This window comes from Plectrocnemia conspersa, unplaced genomic scaffold, assembly GCF_051122295.1.
Source record: "Plectrocnemia conspersa isolate PC_06_02 unplaced genomic scaffold, ASM5112229v1 ptg000006l, whole genome shotgun sequence".
NCBI lineage: Eukaryota > Metazoa > Arthropoda > Insecta > Trichoptera > Polycentropodidae > Plectrocnemia > Plectrocnemia conspersa.
Genome location: NW_028277170.1, coordinates 12,192,620 through 12,213,512, shown reverse-complemented (window position 1 = coordinate 12,213,512; position 20,893 = coordinate 12,192,620). Strand labels below are relative to the sequence as shown.

At 29.6% G+C, this 20,893-nt stretch overlaps 1 protein-coding gene across 1 annotated transcript in view; it reads right to left on the bottom strand.

Moving 5' to 3' along the window:
- Window positions 1–953: 953 nt before the first annotated feature.
- Window positions 954–20,893, bottom strand: part of mfr (ferlin family C2 domain-containing myoferlin misfire) — a 127,820-nt gene continuing 107,880 nt past the window's right edge. The window contains exons 16-27 of the mRNA XM_088188164.1: window positions 19,177–19,353; window positions 18,839–18,955; window positions 15,462–15,614; window positions 13,615–13,815; window positions 8,552–9,970; window positions 7,441–7,575; window positions 5,736–6,178; window positions 4,671–4,972; window positions 2,910–3,108; window positions 1,843–2,081; window positions 1,430–1,709; window positions 954–1,266 (exon numbers count right to left, since the gene is read on the bottom strand). Coding sequence (XP_088044290.1) covers window positions 1,086–1,266; window positions 1,430–1,709; window positions 1,843–2,081; window positions 2,910–3,108; window positions 4,671–4,972; window positions 5,736–6,178; window positions 7,441–7,575; window positions 8,552–9,970; window positions 13,615–13,815; window positions 15,462–15,614; window positions 18,839–18,955; window positions 19,177–19,353 — 3,846 coding nt within the window. The 3' untranslated portion in view covers window positions 954–1,085. The remainder of the gene's footprint in view (window positions 1,267–1,429; window positions 1,710–1,842; window positions 2,082–2,909; window positions 3,109–4,670; window positions 4,973–5,735; window positions 6,179–7,440; window positions 7,576–8,551; window positions 9,971–13,614; window positions 13,816–15,461; window positions 15,615–18,838; window positions 18,956–19,176; window positions 19,354–20,893) is intronic.

Below are 20,893 nucleotides of genomic sequence, written 5' to 3'. Positions count from 1 at the left end.
TTATATATTTTGACCTATGAGAATTTTTTTATTATATATTTATAATTGATAAGTTTGATCATTTTAATTAGGACGATAGAATTTGTAATATAATGATTACATATTTGATTTTGATTCTAAAAACGTCATAAACACAAAAAATACCATTTAATTGTTTCTTAATCTTTCGAAAATCAGAATAATTATAATGAATTTTATAGGATAAAAATCAAAACAATAATAGTGACAATTATAGATAATAAATATAATAAGCAATAAATTTTTTTTTAATAATCAGTACACATTAACAATTTTTATGCGTTATAGGTTTTAAAATATAATATATTTTTTCACCAAATAGTAACATATTACAACAAAAATATTTTATTTATATATGAGTATAATGATTTCTCAAAGATATATATATATATTCATAAGATTTATTTTTTACCGTTTTTTAATTGGTCACGTTATTGAAACACGCATAGAAAATACTTTTAGTATTTATATAGTTTTATAAATATACGGTATTATAAATGTAGTATATATGTATGTTCAATTAGTAATTATTGAGCGAATAAATGGTTAACCATTATAAATAGCTTCATATGTTAAAGTTGAATTCAAGGTAAGATTCATATAAAACTATTGATAGTATAGATTTATAAAAAATAATAGTTTGGTTCTTTAATCGATAATAATAATTTAAAATAAACATACGGTATTTTTTAGTGCCCATAGTATTTGTTTCTGCTACAACTTTATCAAGTATGATGTTAAAATGATATTCAAATATTTGGTTTGTATATATGAATATGTTTTAATTTCATAATATAATATGAAGAAGGGGAGTAAATAATATACTCGATATATGTAGATATATTCCATTATATAATTTAATATGTAATATGTTATGAATTTAAAGAAATTCATTAAAGAGATTATGTATACGTATATATAATTCTAAAATCTATTACATATATTTTGAAATACTGATTTTTGATATTCTTTTTAATGACCAACTCTTCAAACAAACCCTCTTAAACATCTCCTCAAATATTATCAAAAATATTTTATATATATTCTTTACCCGAAAGATAAGCACATTAAGCCCCAAGCATACGTTTTACACTGTATCCGGGTATAGCATAGAAGAACAACAGCAGGAGAAGAAATATGCCGATGATAACCAACGCCTTTAAAACTTTCCATTTATAGTTGTGCCAAATGATGTATCTGATAGATTTTAGCGGGTTTAAGAACCACATGAACGATCCGTCCGGGCGACTGAAACAAAAATATAGTTCAAATTTATATGTGGTACGTTTTTGGTGATATTCTTCAAAGACTGTGTAAATAGACTAATTCAATGGACTAATTGGTTTAATTTTTTTGACGGCTTACTAATACTATTCACGTCAACACTAAATATAAGTTGTGCATCACTCACTTTGGTCTATCTAAAGGATCTGGTTCGTTTCTTCCCAAGCCGGCAGGACTTTTCTCAGCTTCTTCCTTGGTCATGAGATGTATTTCTGCTTCTACTTTACCAGTCAATTCCAGTTCGTCGTTCTCCTTTTTGATGTAAAATGGCCACCATCCTTTAACTCGCTTCTGCTTGAATATATTCACAGTGGGCACACTACCGTCCATCTTCAACATATTCAAAGTGCATAACTTTGAAGACTTGGCGCCGCGAGGAAATCGGTTCAAGTCCAGAGTGATTGCACCTAAATAACATAATTAAGATCTAATATACGATTAAAAATGACATAGTCGCTCAAACATAGCGCACAGCATAATAAAAACGCTTCATTCAAAATATCGCAGAATTGCAAACGCTTATACTTCTATAGACGTTACCTAGAAAATCGTCTGCCGAAAAGTGATCGGCGTCCCAGACTTGTAGTTCGAGTCGTGCAGGAATTTTCGATTCAGTTTCATCCCAAGAAAACAGAGACTCTTTTCTTGATATTACTATTTTTTCCTCTGCGACCAGATAGTCAAAGGGGAAAATATATCTCCAATTGAAATTACCCTCTCCAGTCAGGGATCTGTAATGGATATCTGTGCTTTGGCAATCCTCTGGACCTTTTAGCCACCTGTGTACAATATTAATAATATATCATTTTAAATTATTTTACATAATATACTCAAAACGATATTTTTAATACTGTTACAGCTAAAACATTTTTAAGAACACTGCTAAATATTAATTTATGGATAGTTTATTAAAACTAGCCCTTTGGAATTTCAGTTTAATGCCCAACTGCTGATTGATCCAATACTGCCAACATTTAATTTCAGAGTTTAGTTATGAAGTATGGTAGTGAAAATTGGCATTTAAATAGCGATTTGTAAGTGTTATTAATAATTACAAAAATCATATTGGAGAAAAAGAACACCAAACTATAGTTTTAATGAAGACCACAAACAGGATCACCTACAATAGCATAGCATTATAATATAAATTATTATTTTTTTACGCGATAAATATATTTAAAAAAAAAATTATATCATGTTTTTTTTTCGTTTACATACACTTTTTTTTTAATAAAAAATATCCTGATGATGCTAAGAATATCTTGGCGAAATATATAAAGAATGAAACTCAAAAAGAAAAAACGTAATTTCAAACACGTAAATATAATCATTTTTTAAAATATATTTCTTGAAAATGAATAACCTAAAGAAAAACCAGAATGCCTCCTTTTAAGTAATAATATTTATGCGACACTCACATATAAAAAATATTCCTACTTAGCTTGGACCTTAATGCTACCATTATCATATATGACCATATGTTAAATTTGTACAGAGCTCTCAGAGTCGACAGTAAGACGTAAACGATTATTCAACGAAGTGTATAATAATGTATATTATATTAAAACATAATTATTTTTAATTATATAAAAATATGTGGTTTTTACCCTTTGACGTATATGTCGGACATTTTTTCTCCAGTGAAAAATGCATCATCCTCGAGTACAACGTCGTCCGTATTCCAAATTATAATCCTCAATTCATAGGCCCTAGGCTTCCTTGGCGATATATCGATGGGTGGTCCCGGCGGTGGTAAATCCATTGGAAACATGTCAACCCACATTTCCAGCTTTCCTCTTTCGATACCTTAAAAAGTTTTTAAAATAAATATATAATGCATATGGTAGATGTACGAGCTTTGGGTCAAGCTTTCGTTCTTGGAATAATAATTAAATATTTATTTTATTTTCACTCGCGCGGAAAATAATTGTAACGCTATTTGGGCTGCGAGTTTCTAAAACTATAACATTTATTTACCAAAAAGATTTTCACCACGAAGAACTTCGCTCATTTCCTGCGTTGACTTTTCGACTTCCTATATGAATGGTATTGATCTAGTATCAATACCCTTAATATGGGTACGTTACGAACGCAGATTTTTTCCCAGAAGACCAACAATACAGATCGAATTAGAGGGTGAATCTTTTTTTATTATTACCAAAACATACCATAATTGATTATATTTTTTTATTGAATTTTATGTAAATCGTTTTAAGTATGATACGTTAATTTAAATTAGTTATAAAAAATTTACGCGTGCAAAAGTGTAAAATATTATATATGTATGTGCAAAAGCTGTATATTCAACTACATATATTTTATTATTAACTTTTTTACAATTTATCGTTAATCTTAAAATGGGTCACAATAATAATGTCATGTTAGGTAAAATATCCTTAAATTAACAATTAATTTCAGACCGGTCACTGTTCTTTCAGCACTTGCTAAATTGTTAAAAAAAACGTCATTTTTCCTATATACTATATCCGCGATTACAATCGACAAATGCTTGTGCACCAACAACCCGTTTTTTCATTGTCACCGTCACCTTTTGCTTTTCGAAGACGGTGACAAAATCCCTCGATTTTAAACACCAATTCAATGTAGTCTATATCGACTTTCGAAAAGCATTCGATAAATGATCTACTTTTTCGGAAGTTGAGAAGAATGGTTTTGATAGCAATTTTTCGAGTTACTTAAATACGTGAGCTATGGCAATCGTCACTAGTCTAGCAAAGTAATCCTTATTGTTGAAGAGAACTAAAGAAAATTTATTGGATATTCCTACAAAAGGAAGTATGGGTTGTATCCGTATTTGCATCCTAGTGCATTTTTGCTAGGAGCTTTGAAATACAATTCATTTTGTTTTCGGCGTCATATAATTTATTCAATGAAGCTCTTTTCAAAGTTGCTAAAAGACGGTAATATTCTTGCCACTCGCGGTTTGAGAACGCTCCTTTTACACAAGCTTCTTAACGAGCTTTCCAGACACAAGGACGTTTTCGTTGACAACTATAAAGAGCTGGAGCAAAAATATGTGGAATAGTGTTCATCTACTTAAGGTGTTCTCTAAAGTTGTTTTTTTTATATTTTAAATAATATATTTAATGATACAATTTAACATGTCGTGTAAATATTGAATATGTTTTTTAAAGAGCATGTGTATATGAGCGTATTACCTTGAGCTCAAAGACCAGTGATTTGAAGGTTAAATGTTTGTTTAAACTGAGTTTTTGCAGACTATTGAGAATAGTAATAAATAGACACACATAATACTCTTGTGATTAAGTTTTTTTCTGATAATTATAACCTAAATAATCGTTTTAGCTTAAATTAGGTTATTATTTTAAAGTGTAATTTGTACAAACCTGGTTTGTCAGGGTTGTACAACGGTCTCGTCTCAATGTGCTCCGGCACCAAATGACACCCGGCTCTGGGCACCTCTTGCCACCTGTGCAGAGCAATCAAAGCCAGTTTCTCCTCCATCTCTCTGCATCTCCCATTGCTCATGGACCAAGCATCGAAGTCCTCGTCTTCGCTTACAAAAGTTAATTTTCCGATTTTCACTTTACCTGGCTCATACGAGGGCGCCTCTAATTTTCCTTCTTTGCACAGCTTAGCTAATATTTGAGTCGGCTTCATTGCGTCACGCCATCTGTTGTAACCCTGCCTGAAAACATATGTATGAATTACGAAACACACTTAAAAGCATTTATCCTTGCAAAGGAAATGTTCGCATTAACAGGCGCAAACAACAACGTTGATATTAAGAATCTTTACAAACCCTTTCCGATATTCTCAAAGGATATGGATGATATTTGAAATTGAAACATGGTTCGAGCGTATATTTTATAGAAGGTCACGTGACACAAACAGACGTGTTCTTAAGCGAATTCTTCATATTTCTGTAATATTAGTATTGTAACTATTGGTGCAGAAGACATTTCATTCAATTTTCAAAGTTACATTTTAAAAATATTTTCTCTTTTAGCTGCTAAAAACGGTAAATAGTCGACATTATTTATCTTACAGGTGAATGAAATATTACTTTAAAAAATATTTCGCCTTTTAAATATTTATTTTTAATGATTCTACGGGTGGAACGGTTTTCATCATTATCTCATACATTGAAGATAATTTATAAAATATTTTCTCGAATATGTTTAGTAAGTATAAAAATTACATTGTGCTACAAACATGTCTTTATTGCTTACTTTTCTTGTAAACGAACTGTTAAGGCTACTTAAAAAATACAAGGAGAGATGAATATTTGCTTTTTATATTAGTTGTTATTTATTAATATTGATTTTACGCTTTTGGTTTAATGAAAATTAGTACAATAGTTCTTATTGCATTCAACGTAAAAAAACGTAAGACATCGTATGCTCTCTATTATGATTAATACCATTAAATTATCAAATACAAATATTTACTCTTCATATTGCTTCGGAAGGCCGCACGTCGCTCGGTGTCTGCTGTAGAATCTATTCTCTAAATCTATCCTAGTCTCTCCAATGATTTCATCAGAACCGACCAAATCCCAGTCTTGTATCTTCACAACCAGCACTGAGTCCCTGGGGAACGTAGCCTCTACCTCAAAACACTTTCCAAATATCGGATTCAGTTGCTTCGATATGTAGTTTTCCTTGTCGCTGACCTTCTTGGAACCCAGTTGAAGAACCACGTAAGGGTCAGCCTTTCCATTCATATCCATCGGATGCAAGTCGTTTGCTTTAACAATATACACCCTGACCAGAACCCTTATAGGCTCATTCGATGGCATATTTTGAAACACTCCGAATTGGGGATCGTAGCCTAGAGCCGCTCGGTCTTCTGCGCTCAGATTTATTGGCCACTTATACACCTTAATTGCGCCCTGAAAAATCAATATTTGCATATTATATGATATTTACTTATAAAATACGATCAAACAATTTCGGAATTGTTATAACAACTCTGTGTTAATTTGTCATTTACGGTTCATAATAGCATATCAATAAACAGAAACAAGAAATGATCACCAAAAGTTTCGACCCGTAATTTATTGCATTGACTCATAATGCTAGAAATCAAAATGAGCTAGCTACTAGTATGATGCGGACTAAAGCATCATAAAGAGTGCGCAATACTTAAAAAAAATTGTATTTTGATCTGCCGTGCATCTCTGCAAAATACAGGTTGAATTGTCACTGCTTCTTAAAAGTTACACTAACATTCTTAGTGAAGAAAGGCCTGTCTATAATATGTCCACCGATATGGTATGAGCATTCCGCCAGCATCGGGGACTTCAAGAATGAAATTGTGTGACATTTCATGATACATGAAAAGTAATCAGTTATCAAAAGCCCACTTCCATAAAGAATTATCCTCCTGCAAGTCAAGGGAATCCGAAATCAACTGCACTTTCTTAAAAAATTTAAAATATCCGCATATAATAAAAAAATAATGATTCATTGCTCCGGACTCCAATAAAGGTATTATATCGTTCAGAAAATAAGTTTTTTTTACTTGGAGAACTGATATTTGCTAGTCAAATAATTTTGCAATAAGTTTGTGAGAGCTTTAATTTAATTGTTCACTAGTAAATCGCGATTGACTTTATCAAAGGCCTTTTCAAAATCTGTATATATAACGTCTACTTGTACACCAGAGTTTAATGATTTTAAAACAATGGTAAAAACTGGAAATGCGTTGTTTGAAGTTATACGAGGAATTTATTTTATTACATGTCACTACTATTATGTTTCATAAAGATCCTTTTAAATAGATTTAGACAAGAATTACGTTTTCAATATTGGAAAAAATAATAAGACGAGCCTAAGATTGTCGTTTTTTTGCATTTTTTCACGAAGAAAAATATTGATTTATTGGATTTAATTTAAGTTGTACAATAAAATCGGTAACTAAAAACCATTGTTTTAATAACATAATAAAAATATTTTTTTGTTATTGAAAAATCAGTGTACGGAATAATCCTGTAAAATTTTACCTAGATTTGTCTAATAAATTATAATAAAACTCTTATTATTGAACACAATTAAAGGTTAAAAATAGATTTTGCCGATTTATTTATTGTCTATTTTTTAATTTAAATGTAACTACTTATAAAATCACAATATTGTAAATTTATTAAGGTACCTTAAAAGATCCGACAATTCGGTTCTCGTCCTCGGTGTCTTCGCCGGTTTTCTTTCCTCTGTACAAATCAAATGTTAGCAGCCATTCTTTGAATTCTTCGAATTGTGGTTGACTCTCCAACTCGCCTGAATAAATCTGAAAAAAGAAGAGCGATACACATTTTGAATATTTGCAGAAAATATATATTATAAACAAGATTTTACAAGTAAACTAAATATTTCTTATAGAATATTTTTTTAATATTGATTTTAATTACAGTGCTATTATCTAGAGATATTACGTAATTTGGAAAAAAATTAATACTTGAAGTACTATCCAAATCTGAACAATACAATTAAAGTTGATTAATAAATAGTAATATGCACAATATGTGTGAATCATGAAAACCTGATAATTCCACTAGTATTACTCTAAGTTTGTTGAAATATATTATATTTTTTTTTCATAAGTAAGTGTAGTTTTTGTTGCAATGAACAAAGCTTTAGTCAGATGCAATCATTTTATTAATGAAGGTAAAGGTCTAACTTTCATATTAAAAAACAAATAAGGTATTCATATTTGTTACACTGTTATCTCTTTGCTTAGCGAATTATTTCAAGCGGGGAAAAGTCGAAACCACAGGAATTGTTTGAGTTGCAATATAACGCTACGAGATAATTACTGTTTTATATTGTAACATAATATGTTGTAGTTTAGTAAGCAAAGTTTACTGTATTGCGGTTTGAAACTAAGTAATATAATAAATAAGGTGAAATCTCTTTACATATATGTAATTTATTCAAAATACGTTTTAAAAAGAAGCGCATACTTGCATTTTAAAACCAGTCGTAATACCATACTATAATTAATATTAACGATGGTCATAAATATACCGTGGTATTACATTGTTTGAAAAATTTGATAAAGACACTCATGAAATAGCCTTTAAAACATTATATAAAACATTTTGGAATCTTTGTCTTTTTAACTGTAGAATAATTAGTGAATTGGCGATTTTAGAAAACAGTGTGAGCTATTACGTCATAACGAAGACAGTTTTAGAGATTAATTTATGTAGATATATACTACATATATAATTTAATACAATAATAAATTTTATTTATACACATACCTTGCAAAGAACAGACTTTGTTAGATTTTTCTTCTTGTTCTCTTCAGGGCTAACTGTCTTTGAAGCAAACTTGACAGCAGTCGAAACTGATTTGAACTTGCGCTTATCCGAATTTTTCTTCACACTACTCTTTGGCATAAAATTCAATGCCGCGTTATATTCCATGTCAACAAACAAAGATATAGAGTTGTTCTTCGCCTTTTGCATGTCAATCTTAGCTTCTTTTCCGTCTTCTATCATTTTATCGACTGAAGCAAAGTATTTTGTCCACCAATCCTTAGAGCTTTCCTCGTCGTCTATCTCGGCATTGGTTCCACTTCCGCTAGCACCGCTACAGCTAGCGACGTTATTAATCTGCTTTTGCCTTTTCTGATCTTCCAACCTAAAATTTTTTTTGTTCTTGCCTCCCACGTTGGTTCCGTACAACAAAGGCACGTCTTTAAACAACAAAGGGGAGCTTTCCATCTCGTTCTCTATCTGTATTTTAGTCTCGCCCAAGTTGAACTCAACGTTTTCCCCTTCAGAGCTCTGCTGCCTTATAGCCGACTTTCTCCGCTCTTCGGCTTCTCGCTCTTTTACAGTAGGAAAGTTATGCATGTATTTATGTATGGAATTAATAGTGTGAGTTCCTACTAGTGTGAATCTTCCAAAGCTTCTGCAATCGACGACTCGAATAGTCAAAGGAGGTCTATACAACTCTTGCTCCGGTAGTTCAACGTCAAGGAACTTTACAGAACAGCTAAAATTCGGATTCTTCTTAGCGTTTTGTGCTATTGACGAGTACAATATGTTTCCGGCGCATTCGATATCAACCCTAGGTTTGTCCACTGTTAAAAAGTGTATTCGCTTCATATCACGCAATCCCCAAAACAGTACTTCTATTCTATAATAAGACAGAGTGGGTCTTATTGAAATCGGTACCGGAATTATGTCTTCTCCTTCCATCGGAACTAGAGCGGGAACTCCTGGTGGCTGTCCAGGCTCTCCAGTTTCTCCCCGTCCTATTTCTAGGAGCTCGAAAGTCGCTAAAAGTTCACCTGCGTTGTTCAGCCCCCTTGTTATTTCGTACCACTCCAAAGCTGGTGGAAAATGGGGCTTGACGTAAGGGTCCTCCAGAGCTTTAACGCGAGGCTTCGCCATAGCCCTTCCGATAAACTCAGACTTTCCGACTTGGTCTTGGTCGAATATTTCTATTATTATAATTAGCGGATCGGCTTTGATTTGTTCCATCGATCCATAGAGGGATACGTCGTTGAAGACGAATGATTGATCCCAAGTCGGGCTTAATGTTTCATCAATGACCCTTGTGGTCTTGCAGTACTCGCCGGCTATGATCCTGGCAAATGGATCAGATAGACCGGAAGCGTCCGAGCCAATTAAAGACCTAGCCTGGTAAATGTAAGCGCGTAGTTGGAAATTCTAAAATAAAAATTATAAAAATAATTAGAAAATTTAATTTTAAGACATCTAATAAATATTTTGCTCTCTTAAATAGTTGGATTAGATTATATGGACAACGAAAGGTTTAATTATATTAGGAAATCAAGATAAAAATAATAAAACTTAAGCCTTAAATATTATTTAATATATTATTACTTTATGTACATATACAATACCATACTCATATTATGTATGATTGTTATTAGGGTTCTCAATTATATATTTGAATATTTAATTATTCGAATTATTCGACCGATTTTCAGCTATATGAATATTTTAATAGAAGTAGTCGTTTTCTCTCTCAATATACTCGAGTGACTAGTGCCGCTCTAAAATCCATAGTCCTGTTTGCGTTTTTATTTTGTTTCAAAATGCGAGACAGTAACAGTTCCCAACAAATAAAATCTCAAAAACAGGTGTGCGTCGCAAATTTTTGTGTTGTTTTAAGTCGCAAATATTTTATTTTAATCAGTTCAATAATTCGATCGTTGGTAATTTATTTCTAGTTATTAAATTTATATGCAAATCCACACAAAGCAAACGCCGATATGGATCCGATCTTTATGTATGTATGTATTATATATCAAATCTATTATACATACAACCAATTCGACAAAATAATGTATTAAAAATGTTTCTTTAATCGCAGCTTTAATTATGAATTTTAAAAGCTGAAATGACCCCTGATCAAATAATTTGTAAAATAATAAATTAGGCATTTTTTTTGTCGCCCTCATTGATCAGTACAAACAGCATTGTGAAATGCATATTTGATAAAAAATTTAAAATTCTAAGATTATAAAAGTAATTACTGATTAACTAAAATAATATTTATAAACCAATATTTTTTATTTAAATTATATTTAACAGGCAATAAATTAATTTTTTGCACTAATTGCTTAACTTATTTATTATCGGTAAGCACGGAGAAAAAAATTAGGAATATATACTTTATCAATTTTTTTATTTAATATTCGAATAGTTGAAAACTACGAATAATTGAGAACACTAATTGATATCTAGATCTAGTTTAATTGCGATATCGAGTAATTTTTTAATCTTTACTTAGAGTTTTGATAATATTAAAACCAAACTTCTAATTCTTATTGTATCAAAACTATGTTAAATAATCCCTTATTTGTTAACATGTTGATTAAAATCCTCAATATTATAAATAAAAATTATGTGAAAGCAATATTAGTACAAACTGTTAAATTAAGGTGATAATATATAAAAAATATCAATTGTCTAAATACGCTTTTTAATAATTAAAGTTCTTAATAAATTTGCAAAAATAATTTACCGAATGGCACTTTATTTGTTTTTTTTTATTTGGAACATGTAATAGGCACGAGTACTGCTAAATTCAATTTAAATATTAATTACTTTCTTAACAAATATAATAACGTCTTATATAATATTTATAAAGAAATTCAAGAGACTTGAAAAGGTATTTTTTTACATTATATATCATTAATGGTGTTACTTTGTTAGTTAAAATATGAATTATAAAACAGTGATTGCGAGATATTTCGTAAACAAATTTGATAACAAAATTTTGTTGCTAGTATTGTTTATTTTTTAAAACATAAATAATATTAGACAATCCCAAAATTAATGTCGTTGTTTCTTTTCAATTTAAATTTAAACAGTCAGTCTTGAGGTTTATGCCTAAGTACGTATTATGTTATATCTGTGTTGGTGTACATCCAGACTTTACATTCAAATATATATATATATATATATATATATATATATATATATATATATATATATATATATATATATATATATATATATATATATATATATATATATATATATATATGGTTAATATTTCTAGGAGTCGGATTACTCCGCGTACTTTTTTGATTCCGTGTGGAATCATGGTCCCTACGTTTCGGCCAGATTCGCCCGGCCATCCTCAGGGGAAAATTGAGAATATGAACATCCGGTGTGGGCAAAGCCCAGCATGTGGTTGTTCAGATCTGAACAACCACATGCTGGGCTTTGCCCACACCGGATGTTCATATTCTCAATTTTCCCCTGAGGATGGCCGGGCGAATCTGGCCGAAACGTAGGGACCATGATTCCACACGGAATCAAAAAAGTACGCGGAGTAATCCGACTCCTAGAAATATTAACCAAATATTTCTCCGCGAAAACGCATTCAACCACATATATATATATATATATATATATATATATATATATATATATATATATATATATATATATATATATATATATATATATATATATATATATATATATATATATATATATATATATATATATATATATATATATATATATATACAAAAAATGGGCCCCAAAATGTACAATGGCAGAATTTTTACCCAGTGAACAATTTATATACAAAATTGCATGTTATATAAATTTATTCGAAATAAATGGCCTACTACAGCCACTAAAAACATTTGTAAGGTAGAGGGTGATTTATTAAATATACGCAAATGGCAAAGATGATTTAAAAAACTGAAAATTAAGATATCGAGTATAGTCCTGGATGTGGGAGACCACCAAAGAAATGGAAGGAAATCGTACTTAAACTATAATATCATATGGCTAGCTGAGCTAAACTAGTTCGATTGAACAGTGTATAAACATATAAAGAAAGTTGGGAAGGGATGGAGACAAAGTGTATGGATAACATACGAATTGAGCGACGAAAACAAGTAGGCGCGTATACGCATATCCCAAGAGCTACTATACCCTTTTAGTATACATATAAAATGTCAAAAGGGAAACCAAAAATGTACAATTTTCCCTTTAATGTTTTGGTGATGGAGAATAATTATGAATTATAAAAATATTATTTTAAAATATTATACAATAAAATAAATAGTATTTTTTCTGTTTATATGTTTTGTAAATGTGTATTGATAAAAAAAGGGTGTAGGTGTTCGTAATTTTCATTTGCGTAACAATCACCAAATCACAAGTGATGCTTACATAAACACAAATATATTTTTTTATATTTGTATATTGAATTAAAAATAAATTGCAGACTTGAAAAATACATTGGGAAGGTATTATTTTTATTTGTATTTGTTTTTATTATTTTATTTTAATTTCGGAATAACTAGTAAGTTCAAAAGGAATCACTAAAATAATTTTCTAAAATCTTGGCCGAGTATATGTATAATATATTGCATAGTGAGTGTAAATAGTAATACACGTAAAAAATCTCGTAATTGAAATTATAAATTATAAATATTTAGCACCTTAAGTATTTTAAGCAGCTTCTTATGGTAAAAATAAAAATAGTTTGATTTTATATTTAAAAAATAATCTTGAAACGCTTTTATAATCAAGCTATAAAATTTGTTGCTACTGTAATTTTCGCTCACTGTGTCGAGGCTTGAAATTAATATGAATAATTAATCCCAATAGGGATACTTCCTCATGAATTAAAACTATTAGATACTGCAATGAAACGAGTTGATTATTTAGTATCTACATAGTTTAACGACATACAGATTGCGATTAGCACAGCGTTCTAAGATATCGCAAATTAACTAAAATACCATCACATACAACTCATTAAAACTTTATTATGCTAGCTGGAGTAGAAAAGTGGTTTATTTGTTATAACTTACGTGTTGTTCAACATACGAGATAATTGTAGGTGGTAAAACTTCAAGGCGTTCGACAAGTCTGAGCTCCTTGCACATCTGAAACCCTCCTGGCAAACCGTCCGGAAAATGCGCTTTGTGACTTCTCAGACCCAGCCACAGGTAAATAAGTAATTTTGTGGGTATTCCCCATCCTCCAGCGCCGTCGGCCTTTTTACCTGGAAACTTCAAATAGACAAAACATCTAATTAAAATATTTCCTAGAAGCCAATAGCTGATGAAATTATACTCAGCGATGAAACACTTAATATATTTATAAACAATTATTACAACTAATTAGATAATACAATATACACAGCTTCATCTTACAATTATTCACGAGAAATTTTACGAGTTATTATATATAGAAAAAAATATATTGTTAATAACTTTGTTTTTCGGTAAAACTTGTTGACATTGTTCATAAAGTTTATTGATTATAAACAATTGTATTAAACGGGAGTAGTTATAAACCATTATTTTGTATTTAATATGTCTGTATGCATATTTTTAAATAAAACTATTCTCATTTTAGTAGATTTTCATAGAAAATAGAATTAGTTTCATTAAAATTATTAAGAATAAATTTATTGAATGTAAAATTTGTAACGCCATAGTTTGGAAACCGTTGGTATAGAATTAGTGGGATACGAAAATTCGCATCTATTTTATATAACATGATTAAATTCCTTACGTCATACACGTTGAAAAATCAACGCGAGAATCTGTAAAATGAAGAAACTTAAATTAAAAAGTAATTCATATTAAGCGCAGCGGCAATTCAATGGGTTCATCGTCCTAGACATGTGTATATACATATATGCATATTAATGATAGCACTCCACCAATACTAGTGAGCTGTAATGTGTGTGTGTGAAATATCACAGTTCTCTCTATTCTCTGTTCTCTATTCAAGTCATTAAATCGGCAGCTGGTTTTGATTGGCTGCCGATTTAATGAGAAACCATCTCAAGAAACTTTTCTGAACTCTTTTGTTTAAGATGGAGTATTATGTTATTTGGGGATTCTAAATTATAGCTCCCGATTTAAGAATATTGAAAACGGACAAATCTTCGAAGAAAAACGCGTTTCTTATGACAAAGTCGAGCATCTTTAATAAATAACAGCGAGTTAGACCCCGAGGAACCCGGGAATAAATATAATATTCTTTCGGCAATTGACCGTCATAGGTTACGAATTATCTACAATCACTCAAATAGCTCAAGAAGAACCATCTTAATTTATCTGAGCACCTGAAGTCCAGCAATTTTTCAAATAATAACTCATAACAAACTTTACCGAAGGCCTTCTCAAAAACCATATTTACGACGTCTACTTATAAATATATGTAGCGTCTTTTATCAAAATTCATAAATGTCAACGATTAAGTTTAAAATAAGACAACAAATAAAATATATCCTATTTGTTAACTTATAATTTAGTTTTGTGTATATTTGTCTGCATTTGTACAGCTTATGTGAACGTAATTTAAACATAATGTCAACGTTGGACTTTTTTAGCAACTGATATTATTTTATTTTTTCAGCAAGTGATATTATTTTAATGAATTCCAGACAACAATTATAAAGTAATAAAAAGCAAGCACGCTTAAACGGTAATCTATTCAGGTCGTCTTTGGGTTTTATATTACCCTTTAGCAAAATTTATTATTTTTTTAGAACCGTAAAACTGAACGTGCGCTTATTCAGAGGCACGGAAATAAAATACAAAAAATACCTTTAAAGGGAGAAAGAAAGTGGCCGCGCGAAGAGTTCCGGTTCATGGTTTCTAATGAACCTGTTTATACGTGTAATGCGTAATAAAATAATTACCTTCAGGAACATAGTGTGAGGTTTTCCGCAAAGCTTTCCCATCTCTTCTTCGACTGGTGAGTAAATTAGAAATCTAGCTGGCACCCTCTGGTAGGCCAATCTCTTGTCTCCTCCAACCGCCCACACGACCACATCTGGTAACGCTCCTTGGGGCTGTATAATAACATATTATATAAAACATTATGATCAAACTTTAAACGAATCTCCGAATACAAAAAATATATGCAAAAATATATTCAATTAATTTAATAATGCAATACTAAAGAAATTATATATGCTCTGTATTATATATAATGCGCATATGTAAATATTTACTATTCTGCACCTAATAATATATATTGTTACGATAGTCTTATTACTTTAATGAGAAATGATATGTTGCTCTTTCAAATGTGCACACAAATCAAGATGTTATGAAATGCCTTTAGAAAGGAAGCAAAATACCCTAATAAACTTACACATCGTCGTTTATCTGTTAAAAGCTCCATTGCTACTTACGAGCAAAAATGATTTTTTGTATTTAAGCAGGGCTTGGCAAAAATTAATCGTAAATATTTTAAGCTCTAGACAAATCTATTTAAATAGAAAAAAGAACAGGTTTTAACATTTTGCGGACACATTTGAAAAACATCTTTACCGTAATAACTAAATAAATTCCACTTTTTAAAAGAATCTAATTGCTTTATTTTGGGTAGTTGCAAATGGTAATGACCTGCAGTTGTGATTTTATGTCTTTAACCCTTTGAACGCGTGAATCGACTAAAGTAGCCCAATCGATTTTTTTATCTCTTTACGCAAAAAATAGAAAAAAAAGCTTTTAAAAAAAAAACTGTTTTCAGTGAATCAATATAAAAAATAATTGTAAATAAAAAATTTTCTTAAGAATCAGAATATTTAAACACAATTTAATTTGTTATTTATTTTAAAATTTGCATTTTTAAATAAACAATTTATTATTTATTTTTTATTAACGCGTCCAAAGGGTTAAAAATGTTTTTTCACATAGGTGCTGCCAATACAAACAAATCTACAATGAAATGATTTTAATTGACCATAATCGTCACCTGAAAAACATATTTTCTGAATTTTATTAGTTTTTATGAAATGACTTTACCGCAATGTAAATTTGTCAATATGCCAATGCCTAACACTCTGCTTTAAAAGAACAAGAATTAAAGTCCCATAATCTCTATGTTTCTGGACTAATAGTGCTATTTTTAATATGCAATGGTAATAAAGTAAGAACATAATGGAGCACTGTAAGTGCAGCCGAATTGTAACTGCGTAACGTCACAGCAAAATGCGAAGCAATAGGAGCACCACATACGGTCATATCTCGCAACTCCTTAACTTGCGTTTTTTTATAGCGCATATGTATGGAAATATAAAATCTATGTATCGCTCGCGGGCCGTAGTTTTATAGCCCCGTACATTGTTAAGCGTCAACGCTCGGTTAAATGTCCATTAATCAAAACATCACTTACATTTATATGTCACGAGTAATATAAACCTCTAATGCAAATATTTCAAAAAGAGTACAGTAATATTACCATATATGCATATCAACACATATATTTAAATAACATGTTTATTAAATTGAGTCAACGCTAAATCTGTCCGTGTAAAACAAATATTTTTCGAAATGAAACAACATAAAAATATAAAGTCTGATATTCTTATACATATGCCTTGGAATGGATTTATTAAGCGTTGTATCAAATTTACAAATTTTGCTTTAATTTAAAGTGAAACTACAGAACTCCAAATTACCTATGAAACAGACAATCAGTCTAAAGTATGTATAATAATAATATCAAACTTACCCCAGAAATGAATTCAAATATATATACCTAATTTAAAAGCAATAAAATCGTAATAATTATTTTTTACAAATGCAATGCTTGTCAACATTCATGAGGCACCCATCATGTACTAGTTGGGAGACAAGAATTGCTACATTTGCCGACTACTCTAAAATACTGACCTAAAAATTGCTCATTTCGCAAAAGTATAAGCTTAGCGAATCAACATAGTTTCAAGCAATCTGCTAAAATACAATGAAATAACTAAATGTGGACTTATGTTAAAACTAACAAATTAGTTGAATTAACATAAGCAATAACATGACAACTAGCCAGAGTACTACTTTAATAAAAAAAATGTAAAAAGTTTTTTAGTTTTTTTGATTAAAATGTAACTAGCAACGTTTTATTGAATATTTTTACATACAATAAAATGTATTGTATATTAAAATATACATACTTGTAAAATTAATTATCGTTTTAAAATAAACGTTCTATAAAAAAAAGATAATTTTTCATATTACTATGTCGCCATTATGACTAATTTTAGGACTGAATTAAAATAATATTAATGCTATTGAAAATGCGCAATTATCAATAAGTGTTCTAGTGAAACTATGTGAAAATATGACAGATAATATGCGTTCATAAAAAGAAAACGATTTGGTTAATCGCACACTTTTGTAATATAATAATAAGTAAGGTAACCGAAGGTAATAAATAAGGAAACCTTTTAATGTATTTTTAAAGAAAAATACATATATAATGTCTTTATTAATTTTCTTTATATCAAATTTATATTATACTATTGAATAGTCAAATAAAAAATGTAATATGACTAGTTTATAAAGTTCATTTCGAGTGAGAGAGCTTTCTCTAATGTTGTAGAAAAGAAACAACTTTCATAATTTATGAATATAATATTTCATTGCTGCGACAAAGTTAAATAAGCCATTTGCAGTATTTAAATGCAGTGTAATGATATAAAAGCTTTTCCATTAATAAAAATATAAGTTAAGCAATATGGTGTTTTATTTAAAAGTGTCAAGCTCAAATAAAAATCTCATAATACTACGTCTCAATAATTTAAAATAAAGCTTTGCAATCAAACATACAATTTTATCCTATATTGAATACAGCAATATTTTTGCCTAGAAGTAAAGATTAGTTCTAGTATTTAAAATATACGTTGCAAATAAATACAATAGAATACAGGATGTAATTTAAAGGACACGTTCATGATGAAACTTTATTTAGTTTTTCATAATGATGTCAGTTTTTTTATTAAATATAAAGTTAGTAACTACATATATTACGAAACGTGCCGCAATTTTGGACAGAGTTCAAATTATACTTAATCGTTTTTTTGCTAATGAGAGCTTGTTAAGATTTAAGACAATTTGCCCCTTATAAAATGTTTAATTTTATCCTAATTTAGTTGAGCATTAAAGTAGAAATATTTTAAACACGACATTATTCTATTTGAAGTTTATATTATATAAATAAGTCCTAAAATCATATGTAAACAGACGCATTTTGAATTACATGTAAGAAAAATAATGATTGTTTACTTACGTCTTCGATGAGAAACTTGAGCTTGGAAAGAAAAGTTTGGCTTGTCTTGAATCTTTCTTTGAAGGAACTTTTTGTTACGATCGCTTTTAAGTGCCTGCTCTTTGTGCTTAAGGAACTCTGAAAATTGATTAGAAATGTACATGTGTAATATATGTATATTTATTTTGATTGAATAATTAAACTATCCACGGTCCCTTTTCTATTAATATATTTTAAAATGCTTTTTTTTATTTTAAATTTTAATCAACTCTGCTGCTTATTAAAAATGTGCACGATTTTTTTTAGTTCTATACTATTTTTTTACAGCTAAGAATAAAATATTTGATATAACAAATTACGATTTCGCGATGGCACAAGTCTGCTCTTTTCCTGTCCAATTCCGTGCAGGATCCACTAGATCCACGTTTTAATTCCAAATATCGACAGCATCCTTCGTGAAGTTCCGTAAGGGTTGAGCGAAGAACCTTAACCGCTTCGTCGCCGGAAGCTTCTGATGTGCGTTGTAATCCCAATTCCTGCGAAGAGATAGATTTGAGTTGAATTAACTTGCATTTAATAGTAAAATATAATTGCATTAACGGACTGTCGACACCGTCCCTCAGTAACATCAAAAAATACTTCATTGAGAAAACGCTGCACTAATTTTACAATGAAAATTGGTGATCCCTATTGTATAGATATCTCTTGAAAATGAAGGAAATGTAGCCTAGTTAAAATGTTTTTTTTTTACATTTTAAGATCAATTTTTATATTTGGTTGCGTATTTATATGTGTGGTAAAATTTATTTACTACAAACGAACTAAGCCATTTGCAAATGAGATCGGTAAATATTTGTTTTGGGTGCTGAATTTACAAACCATTCTTAATTTAACCAGTAGTTTTAATTTAAGCACATTGGTGCTTATATTGTACTTAATAAATTATCGAATACTACAATACAATTACGTTTACAACTATTAATAATAGTATACATAAAACGAAATTAAAAATAAAGTAATATATATTTTAGTTTTGCAGGTAAACTCGCACGATTGTGCTTTTCAGTTACCGTTTAACGATACAAATGCTTTCAAAACTTTTTCATCGTTAAATATTATACGCTTGAGTAACGTATTAATATGCACAATGTTTTTTCACTTAAATGTTTATGTAAGGATACTATTCAGAATTGTAGCTCACGATATTTTCTCATTGATATTTCTATTTATTTTTGAGAGATATTCGAATTAATTAATTGCTTTACAACAGAAATTGTATCAAGAAAAGGTTGTTTTATGTTCAATTATTGGAACGACATGAGTGGAGCGACATTCTTGGTATTGTTTTCAAATACTATATTCCTAGAATAGTTATGGAAAACATCGAATTAAAGTTCAATTTTACGACCAATTACTTGCTCTCAAACAATGAGCTAGAAGTGGCAGTTAATGGTTATTTTGAGGGACTTGCGAAAGGTCCTTTCAAAATTATAAAAGCACTAGAGTATCGATGAACAAAGTGGGTTAAAGTCGAAATGAAATAGATTGAAATGATTTCATGTTTTATCTGTACTTTTTTATGTTTTTTTTTAATTTTTAGTACCTAATATACGACCTAGCTTTTATAATTATACATTACGATTTCATCCCTGATTATATAATTATTATAAAATATTCACTAAATTTGATCTCCTACATTAAGATTTTAAACTTATACTTAAATAAATATCTGAGATTTGAACAATTAAATTTCAAATTGTTTCAGTTGAATTTCGAATTTTGTCTTTACCTTAGCTTAAACAATATTATTATATTGTTTGATTACAAATACATTATATTAATAAAACTACTTGAATTAAGAATTGCTGTTTTTTTTTTACTTGAACATGCTTTACTATAATAACTTAAAATCATACAATTTGATAATAATATTATTTTTAAATTGTTCTATAGATTAAAATAGAAAAGTAGAAATTAATTCAACAATTAAATCTGTGCTGTAGTTGTTTTTTACAAATTAATTTTGCAATACAAACGTAACGTTAACAAATATATATTTGATGCAATGCAAGCAAT